Here is an 11,192-nt window from a genome sequence, read left to right as displayed (position 1 = left end):
TACATTGAGGGGATTCTATAATGCTGGCCCGGGCAGGCATACTTTGCACTGGGTGAAAAGTGATTGCATTCGTTTTGGAACCGTGCTGCTCCCGGGCATGAGCCAGCTGCCTCGTTCTGGCCGACAGCGAAGTCGACTCAAAACAAAAGGTGGACGAATGAGTAGGATTCTGTATGTTGTTTTTTTATATTTTTTTTATAAAAAGGCTTATGCTGCCTTCCCAATGAAAACTAGTTTGAAAATGTGAACATACATTTTATGGAAAATAGCTGTATGTTTCTGAACGATGGATCATGCTGTTGACAACATAACCAAGCACTGCAGATTCCTGTTTGATTTGAGCATGGCGCTCCTCCCTCACCGGTCACGCCCGGTCATAGGCCGGTCCAACCGGACCAGCTTAATATAACTCAGCCACAGGTTAGGGGAGTGCCTCAACTTCATTCCTGCAAGTCTTGACTGACACAAGGGAGTGGACTGGTCGAGCGTCAGGGCACTGTAGGCATCCTTTGAAGCAAATACGTATGAGTCCCAGTGGACCATATTCCCCCTGGTCTACTGGTTCCAAGACAACATTCCCACTGTGTTTTTCTAAGGATTGTTCCATGGAAACCTCAAAATAACAAAACAGTTAAACAGAACCACTTTGCATGTGTCGACTTGATGAATAATGTTGTTAATTAAGACGCGCCGCTTGTAGCCAGGGCTAGTTGTTGTGACATGTATGACTTGGGTCTATGCTTCTTGAACTGTAAACACGTGTCAAATCAACAAACAAGCTACTACAAGCCGCCCTCGAAAGAATGCACTAAATATATCACATATATAACATTAAACGTGTACATTTACCTGCCAGGTTGTTGGTTGCCTACTACACTTGAAACGACGGGTAACACACATGCAATGCGTCCTCCTTACCTGCGGAGGCGGTAGAAGAGGGAGAGGCGCTAGGGAGATCACGTCACTTTGACGGGATGGCACGTCACTTTCACGCGACGATTACTGCTTTGTTCCGGACACGGCAGCAACCTCGTACACACCCACCTCGTAAGATAGTTTAGGTTTTAATATTTTATTTGTATGCAATTTATTTGCAGATTATGGCGAAGTCAAAAGACTTAAAAGTGTTTTTGGAGTCGTCTCTGAACGAGATTTTTAAAGCCACAGTAAGTGACATATTGGAATCAGTGGACCAATCGTTGTCTGAGTACAAGGGCAAAATACAAAGAATTGAAAGTGAGAATGAGGATCTTAAACGAAGGCTGCACGAACAAGACAATAATGTTTCGATCGTAAAGGGTACGTACACAATGCAGTTGGCTTCAAAATAATAATCGCCAGTGCAGCTATCGTTAGTTGCAGCTGTCCTTTGTTGTACCATCTTGAAGTACATGCTGCCAAGATGGCGACCGAGCCTAGCTGACCCCTCTCTGTTGCATGTTTTATATGTCCTTTTCCAAGCACCCATTGGAACCATGGACAACAGTTGTTGTCAGTGGTACTTGCAAACTAGCTTTCAACGTAAGAACTTGTAGTAGATAGTAATCCCCTGACTTTGTTGGACATTTTTTTACTTTTAACATGTATTTGTTGTTGCCCAGACCCTGGAAGTAACCAGGACGTCGTTCACCTCCCTGACTCTTCAAGGAAGACATGTTCCAGCCGTTCATCTGTCAGCCAATCCCATAAGCCAATCAAAACACAGGGTGATGAGAGGAGGAGCTCCAGGAGACAGCACAAGGGCAAGATGCCTCAGAGCAGAGGGTCTGTCTCCATTATGGATCCAGCAGCTCAGCAGGAACCAGAATGCCTCAAAAACATCTCAGACACTGAGGTTTCCACCCTAATTTTCAAAACCATAAAGACTGAACCTGATATGGAGGATGACTATGCTATAGACCTCTCAAAACCTCCATCTCCTCTCAACCTGGCATCTAAGCAAATTAAGATGGAGAGTGCTGAGTTGAGCTATATCATTCCTGAAGAGTATGATGAACATTTTCAGTCACCACTGGACACAGATGTGGACTCTAGAGACAGCGACAGTGATGTCAAAGTCACCATAGTGTCTGACATTCACATGGAGATGAGAGACGATGAGGGTGGCCATTTTGTTGAATCGGAGGGAAGGCTGTGTCACAATGATACTGGAGAGTCTGAGCCAGAAGAAGATCCTTTCTTGACATACTACCCTGACATGGGAACTGACCCTGCTGGGACGACAGGGGAGGACGTTTTACCCACTCTGAACTCTCACGCTACAGAGCCCTCTAAAAACACACAAGGCTTCTATAACTGCACCCAGTGTGAGAAGACATTTAGTCGAGTGAGCTCCCTCAACATTCACCTGAGGAATCATAGTGGCGAGAAGGCCCACTGCTGCAACTATTGCGGCAAGCGCTTTGTCCGGGCAGACCTGCTCAAGTCCCACAAGCGCACTCACACAGGAGAGAGACCGTTCAGCTGCAACCTCTGTGGGAAGAACTACGGTCACCCGGGCCAGCTCAGAATACACAAACGTGTTCATACGGGAGAGAGACCGTACTGCTGCGTACATTGTGGTAAGCGCTTCAGTGAACACAACCAGCTTAAAGTCCACTTACGAACTCACACAGGAGAGAGGCCATACAGTTGCACTGTGTGCACCAAAACATTTAGCAACGCAGGTAACCTGAGAATACATCAGAGAATACACACTGGGGAAAAGCCTTACTGCTGTGTACAGTGTGGCAAGAGGTTCAATGGTATGGGGGACCTCAAAACACATTACAGGATTCATACAGGGGAGAGGCCGTACCACTGTGACCTGTGTGAGAAGACCTTCAGCCAGGCAGGCCACCTCACCATACACAAGCGGATGCACACGGGAGAGAAACCATACACGTGCTCAGAGTGTAGTAAAAGCTTCAGCGTGGCGAGCAGCCTCAAGCTGCACCTGAGGACTCATACAGGGGAGAAATTGTACAGCTGCTCTTACTGTGGGAAGAGCTTCAGTAGGTCTGGCCATCTGAAGAGACACGAGCAGGTTCACACCAAGGAGAAGGTCTACACCTGTGACCAGTGTGGGAAGACCTACACCGACCAGTCATCCCTCAAAAAGCACCAGAAGACTCATGGAGATGAGGAGATAAGGACTGAAGAGATTGAGGGCAGTACCAGTGGGACTGATGTTCCCCATAACCTAGAAATAAAGATTGAGGACTAAGACTGTCATGTTACTGTATGTGTTACAGTGCAGTATATATGGATATTTAATGTTGATGTATCAGTACAATGTTGTAGAAACACTGTATGCTGAATTTCATGAGAACTCAAGTTTAGATTTGTCCCAAGTAGTAGGACAGCAAACTGCTTCTAGTCTTGCCAGTATTGAACTATGGTAATAATTGTCATTTGTGGTAGAGCCTTTCTATGTATATAGTGGTAATGTTGTTTCCTAACACTGTACATAGCTTTTAAGTCATATTCTCTAAGAAAATGTAGATTTTCTTAAAAAGAATGTCATGCATTTTAGTCTGTACAAGGTGTAAATAATGAAATTCACCCAAATTGGTTGCGATGGCTTTTACCTAGAGACAAACTATTTCATTTAATCTATGAACATGCCGTTCATTTTCACAATTAATGGTTTTAAACAAATCAACATGTTTCACTAGAATATTGCGTTCTTTTGGTAAGAATGATGCCGAACTTTGAAAACTATTTATTATTCAAAGTGTAATTAAAGGAATAATCCACCCAAAACCACGCATTCTTTTCATTTACACTGTTAAACAACACTATGTGAACAATATGTTTTATGAACAAATGTTTCATTTTGACGTTATTATAAGGTTGGTAGCAACATGGAAAATTGGTGCGGAAATCTGTTGCAGCTCAAGTCGACTACGAAATCCGCAGTGCTCTCTCTATTGGCGATTTAGCAAACATAACTACACAGTAATACCAAAGACAATACCAGCATGTAAAGTAGGTAGTTAGTGCAATTTGTTCAGGTGATTTTACAGCTATCAATGTAGGGGTCTACAATCTCACCATGTTCAACCTGCAGATTGATGTGGAGTCTAACATTCGCAACTGCATATATACTTTTGCGGAGATGGGAAATGTCCATGCTATGTCAATGGGCCGCGCGGTGCATTCTGGGTGATTCTGGGACAAGGAGCACACTGGTATTTCACCCAATAAATATGGGAGTTTATCAAAATTGTATTTGTTTTTTAGAATTCTTTGTGGATCTGTGTCATCTGAGGGAAATATATGACTCTAATATGGTCAACAATTTGGCAGGTGGTTAGGAAGTGCATCTCAGTTTGCACCTTATTTTGTGGGCAGTGTGCACATTCCCTGTCTTCTCTTGAGAGCCAGGTCTGCCTATGGCGACCTTTCTCAATAGCAAGGCTATGCTCCTTATTTTTGGGTCAGTCACTGTGGTCAGGTATTCTGCCACTGTATGCTCTCTATTTAGGGCCAAATAGCATTCCAGTTTGCGCAGTTTTTTGTTAATTCTTTCCAGTGTGTCAAGTAATTATATTTTTGTTTTCTTGTGATTTGGTTGTCTCATTGTGTTGCTGTCCTAGGGCTCTGTGGGGTCTGTTTGTGTTTGTGAACAGAGCCCAGGACCAGCTTGCTTAGGGGACTCTTCTCCAGGTTCATCTCTCTGTAGGTGATGGCTTTGTTATGGAAGGTTTGGGAATCGCTTCCTTTTAGGTGGTTGTAAATTTAACGGCTCATTTCTCGATTTTGTTAATTAGCGGGTATCGGCCTAATTCTGCTCTGCATGCATTATTTGGTGTTTTACGTTGTACACAGGATATTTTTGCAGAATTCTGCATTCAGAGTCTCAATTTGGTGTTTGTCCCATTTTGTGAATTCTTGATTGGTGAGCGGACCCCAGACCTCACAACCATAAAGGGCAATGGGTCCTATAACTGAGTGAAGTATTTTAAGCCAGATCCTAATTGGTATGTTGAATTTTATGTTCCGTTTGATGGCATAGAAGGCCCTTCTTGTCTTGTCTCTCAGATCGTTCACAGCTTTGTGGAAGTTACCTGTGGCGCTGATGTTTAGGCCGAGGTATGTATAGTTTTTTGTGTGCTCTAGGGCAACGGTGTCTAGATGGAATTTGTATTTGTGGTCCTCACTGGCAACGGCACCATGCAATGCACCCTGGACGAAAGACGCAGACAAATAGGACAAATGCGTTAGACCCTCCATTAAATTACACATTTCTCAAGGTATGAATATCACAAAAAAATGCTCAATGGCTCATTCGAGAGAAGACATCCGCCTGAGTTATGACATCGGCCAGTATTGAAATCTGACGTGTGATAGACGTTTTCACGATTTAAAAGTCATTCCTATTAACTTCCAGTGTAGTGAGAGACTTTATCACAGGGCTGCATCATACTGGCTGGATTTCTGCCTGCTTGAACGCCAATAGCTCAGATACACATGTAAATATGAAATTACAGGTACAATATCCATTTTAGTTAATATACTCAGTTTATATAACATTTACCAGTGAGCTGCCACTCAAAAGAAAAACAAAACACAGAGTTTAAGTAATAATACATTCAGTATAAACAGGAAAAGAAAACCAAAATGAAGTGGGCCTCCGCCCCCAACCTTCCATCCCACCCAGCCAACATGTCTCCATCCACCCCCACTAGCAACTAGGGTTCAATTATGTGTTTATTTCTACAATGTTATATTTACATTTTTTCATTCTGACACCAGCATTTAAATCAGTCGGTGTACAGACACAAGCAAAAGCATAATCCGCTCAGACATAATATAGTATGTTTTAATAACTTTTTATTAAATAGCTTTGATACAACATTAATAACCTATGCAAAGACATTGGCATACAAAGACATTAGCCTACATATCAAAATAACTGAGTATGGTCAACATTTTATTGCATTTATTTGCTTGACAGGTCTATTTCCTCAAAGGCATTTCCATCCCTGTATATGACATACAGTATGAAATAAGTAAATATACTGCTCCAAAAAATTAAGGGAACACTTAAACAACACATCCAAGATCTTTATGAAAAAAATAATCTTATTAAATACTTTTTTCTTTACATAGTTGAATGTGCTGACAACAAAATCACACAAAAATAATCAATGGAAATCCAATTTATCAACCCATGGAGGTCTGGATTTGGAGTCACACTCAAAATTAAAGTGGAAAACCACACTACAGGCTGATCCAACTTTGATGTAATGTCCTTAAAACAAGTCAAAATGAGGCTCAGTAGTGTGTGTGGCCTCCACGTGCCTGTATGACCTCCCTACAACGCCTGGGCATGCTCCTGATGAGGTGGCGGATGGTCTCCTGAGGGATCTCCTCCCAGACCTGGACTAAAGCATCCGCCAACTCCTGGACAGTCTGTGGTGCAACGTGGCGTTGGTGGATGGAGCGAGACATGATGTCCCAGATGTGCTCAATTGGATTCAGGTCTGGGGAACAGGCAGGCCAGTCCATAGCATCAATGCCTTCCTCTTGCAGGAACTGCTGACACACTCCAGCCACATGAGGTCTAGCATTGTCTTGCATTAGGAGGAACCCAGGGCCAACCGCACCAGCATATGGTCTCACAAGGGGTCTGAGAATCTTATCTCGGTACCTAATGGCAGTCAGGCTACCTCTGGTGAGCACATGGAGGGCTGTGCGGCCCCCCAAAGAAATACCACTCCACACCATGACTGACCCACCGCCAAACCGGTCATGCTGGAGGATGTTGCAGGCAGCAGAACGTTCTCCACGGCGTCTCCAGACTGTCACGTCTGTCAAATGTGCTCAGTGTGAACCTGCTTTCATCTGTGAAGAGCACAGGGTGCCAGTGGCGAATTTGCCAATCTTGGTGTTTTCTGGCAAATGCCAAACGTCCTGCACGGTGTTGGGCTGCAAGCACAAACCCCACCTGTGGACGTCGGGCCCTCATACCACCCTCATGGAGTCTGTTTCTGACCGTTTGAGCAGACACATGCACATTTGTGGCCTGCTGGAGATCATTTTGCAGGGCTCTGGCAGTGCTTCTCCTGCTCCTCCTTGCACAAAGGCGGAGGTAGCGGTCCTGCTGCTGGGTTGTTGCCCTCCTACGGCCTCCTCCACGTCTCCTGATGTACTGGCCTGTCTCCTGGTAGCGCCTCCATGCTCTGGACACTACGCTGACAGACACAGCAAACCTTGCCACAGCTCACATTGATGTGCCATCCTGGATGAGCTGCACTACCTGAGCCACTTGTGTGGGTTGTAGACTCCGTCTCATGCTACCACTAGAGTGAAAGCACCGCCAGCATTCAAAAGTGACCAAAACATCAGCTAGGAAGTATAGGAACTGAGAAGTGGTCTGTGGTCCCCACCTGCAGAACCACTCCTTTATTGGGGGTGTCTTGCTAATTACCTATAATTTCCACCTGTTGTCTATTCCATTTGCACAACAGCATGTGACATTTATTGTCAATCAGTGTTGCTTCCTAAGTGGACAGTTTGATTTCACAGAAGTGTGATTGACTTGGAGTTACATTGTGTTGTTTAAGTGTTCCCTTTATTTTTTTGAGCAGTATATATATATATATATATATATATATATATATATATATATATATATATATATATATATATATATTTTAAATGCAAATGTTGTTTCACCTTAAATCTGAGAGGTGTTCTACTGGCAGTCTACCTACATATTGTGTCTTCATCAGTACCTTACATTCAGTCAGTGTTAGACCAAAACAAATTCACACCCTAATAACCAGACAACTACCTGTACAGTATGTGTTGAGGAATCATCCTGAGTTGGCTGTATTTCCGGTACAGCAGGAGCCAGGTTTATGTGGTAGTATAGTTTGAACAGGTAAAGCTCAGGCTGGATGCTGCTGCTGAATGTCCTGAAGCCAAAGACAATGTGGTGGATGTAGCAGCGGAATACATCCAGGGAGAAGTAGTGCTGGAATGGGAACAGAGCCACGGGAGGGAAGTAGTTAAAAACAATGATTGCCAAGATGATAAGGACCATGTTAGAGGCTTTTTTCTTGACGGGTGCATCTCGTCGCGGCCCGGCCCAAACTGCCTCAGGGCCCACAGGATGGCGACGTTACGGAATACCATGAAGGCAAATGCCGCCAAGATCTTGAATGTGAAGACCTCAAAGTTTATGATGTTGCCCACACACTTGGCGGTAACATAGGCCAGCGTGAAGAGCACGGTGGCGGCGCTCCTTGAGCTCTGTGAAGGTGATCGGGTGGAGCACGGCCATGTAGCGATCCAGACAGACGCAGGAGAAGAAGTCCTTGACGTCGTAGAAGTAGCGCAGCACATACCAGGTGCTGCTGGTGGTCCGGTAGACGGTGTTGGCAGCCTCCAGAGTGGGGGTGAGGCGGAAGAAGGTGTCCAGGATGGCAAGGTGCATTACGAAGATGTCTGAGGTGGTAGAGTCGCTCTTGTTCTTGTGCAGGGCCACAGCACCATAACGTTGGCTGGGATCCCCAGGAACATGTTGATGAACTACAGCGCCAGGTAGAAGAGGAGTACGGCTGGGATGTCTTCAGACTTCCTATACACACTCTTGTCCCCTATGCTGGAGTTTAATGGTTTGTGAGAGATTTAAGAGCAAGGACGAGTTGATGAAGAACAAGGATGAGTTGAAGCACCCCTCCATGATGACTGGACTAGTAGGAGACTCAGTGGACACCAGACAACAGGGCAAGGAGGACTCTATATCTAGACAAACAAAGAATAAAACTGTCAGATTTGGCACAACATCTCTAACAGCTAGTTGGACACTTTGACGTATCATGACATTTACATTGCTTTGTAATATAACAACATATCCTGTTAGCATCTTCCTTTTCCTCTGGTCACTGAACTTCAACATGACTTAACATCTGTCTTAAGAAATAAATCTGCTTACCTGATTCCTGAATATAGTTGTCTGATATTGAATAATTCCTCTTGCCACATGTTTTTAATATGGGACACTGTTTAAACGTAAACTGTGAGTGCGTTCCGTTTTAGTTAATGTGCACATAATAAGGACTGAAACTTGCCATGACACCTGTTTGCAGATGCCTGTAATGTAGAGTATATGCAAAGTAAAAATGCAGTATGTATTATCTTTGTTTCCTAGGATATATGCTGACAAGATAAAGGTAAACTGTGCAGGCAAGGAGATTGAATCTTATCTTGGTGTCCCTAGATCAATCCCTTTCTGGAGACCTAAAATCTAAAATGGCGAACAAATATATATATTTTTTATACCGTAACACTAGATATTTTAACATTAAAGTTAAGAAACTGCTTGTCTCAACCTTGATTCAGTTTCATATTGATTTTGACTGCTCTGCTTGGTATAGTGGGCTATCAAAATAGCTGAAAAAGAGAATGCAGGTCATGCAAAATAATGTTATCAGGTATATGCTGAATGTCCCCCCTAGGGCCCACATAGGGGTACAGGAGTTCTGGGAGGTGGGCTTGTTGCCTTTGGAGTCCAGAGTGGACCAACTTAATCCTATATCTTAAATGATCGTGCCCCAGGTTATATGGAAAACCACATTGATATGCTCTATAACCAACACAGTTACAATACCAGAGCTAGTGTTATGTCCTGTAAAATCCCAAGAGTAAACAGTACTGCGAGGAGCATGTTTTTCTATACAGGCATTTGTCTATGGAATAACGTAGGTGCACATATTTTTGAGGTGACACAGTGACAGATGGACAGACAGTGCTGCCTTGCACACTCTTGCCTTCATCTAGCTGATCTAGGGTGTAATTATTAGTCCAACAGTTGCAATTGAGAGTTTCTATTGGACAAATTTAGGTATGTTTATCCCGGTTTTGTTCCTTTTGCTTCCGTTTAAGAAACATTTTCCAACAGAATACACCCCTGATCACGTGTGAACACAGTTCACTAATAGCAGCCACTGTGGAGGATGGCACTCCCCTTCCTCCTCTGAGGAGCCTCCACTGAGCTCATTCTCATGGCAAAATGTGTAAAATAGCAAGAAATTAGCAACAACAAAAAATCTACATTCTCTCAGCCTAATTGCAAAATGTGTAGAATAGCATGAAATTAGCTATAAAACTGCACATTTTCCTCTCTGCCCCATGGCAATATGTGTGGAATTGCAGGAAATTACTCTACATGACCAAAAGTATGTGGACACCTGCTCATCGAACGTCTTATTCCAAAATCATGGGCATTAATATGGAGTTGGTCCCCCTTTTGCTGCTATAACAGCCTCCACTCTTCTGGGAGGCTTTCCACTAGATGTTGGAACATTGCTGTGGGGACTTGCTTCCATTCAGCCACAAGAGCATTAGTGAGGTCGGGCACTGATGTTGGATGTTCCAATTCATCCCAAAGGTGTTCAATGGGGTTGAGATCAGGGCTTTGTGCAGGTCACACACTGATCTCGACACACCATTTCTGTATTGCCTCGCTTTGTGTACGGGGCATTGTCATGCTGAAACAGGAAAGGGCCTTCCCCAAACTATTGCCACAAAGTTGGAAGCACAGAATCGTCTAGAATGTCATTGTATGATGTAGGGTTAAGAGTTCCCTTCACTGGAATTAAGGGGCCTAGCTCGAACCATGAAAACAGCCCCGGACCATTATTCCTCCTCCACAAAACTTTACAGTTGGCACTATACATTGGGGTAGGTTGAATTCTCCTGGCACCCGCCAAACCCAGATTCATCTGTCAGACTGCCAGATGGTGAAGTGTGATTCATCACTCCAGAGAACGCGTTTCCACTGCTCCAGAGTCCAATGGCGGTGAGCTTTACACCACTCCAGCCGAGGCTTGGCATTGTGCATGGTGATCTTAAGCTTGCGTGCGGCTGCTCGGCCGTGGAAACCCATTTCATGAAGCTCCCGAAAAGCCGTAATTGTGCTGACGTTTCTTCCAGAGGCAGTTTGGAACTCGGTAGTGAGTGTTGCAACAAGGACAGATGATTTTTACGCGCTACGCGCTTCAGCACTCCGGTTCTCTGAGCTTGTGTGGCCTACCACTTTGCGGCTGAGCTGTTGTTGTGTTGTGGAAATTCTTACACACATGTTGTGGAAATTACTACCAGGGGCACTCAAAGTCAATCTTAAATTAATCATCCTTTATTATTAGCGCGCTGGAGAGGTTCCAACCAACTCAATGCACCATAGTACACATGTCAAT

At 44.1% G+C, this 11,192-nt stretch overlaps 1 protein-coding gene across 1 annotated transcript; it reads left to right on the top strand.

Annotated features, from left to right (window-relative positions):
* Nucleotides 1–979: 979 nt before the first annotated feature.
* On the top strand, nt 980–3,744 carry LOC106563298 (oocyte zinc finger protein XlCOF6). The gene is made up of 2 exons (XM_014128783.2): nt 980–1,299; nt 1,602–3,744. The coding sequence occupies exons 1-2, from the start codon at nt 1,101–1,103 to the stop codon at nt 3,203–3,205; spliced, it is 1,803 nt and encodes a 600-aa protein (XP_013984258.1). The 5' UTR covers nt 980–1,100; the 3' UTR covers nt 3,206–3,744.
* Nucleotides 3,745–11,192: the final 7,448 nt, after the last annotated feature.

This window comes from Salmo salar, chromosome ssa11, assembly GCF_905237065.1.
Source record: "Salmo salar chromosome ssa11, Ssal_v3.1, whole genome shotgun sequence".
NCBI lineage: Eukaryota > Metazoa > Chordata > Actinopteri > Salmoniformes > Salmonidae > Salmo > Salmo salar.
This window is presented reverse-complemented; position numbering and strand designations above follow the sequence as displayed.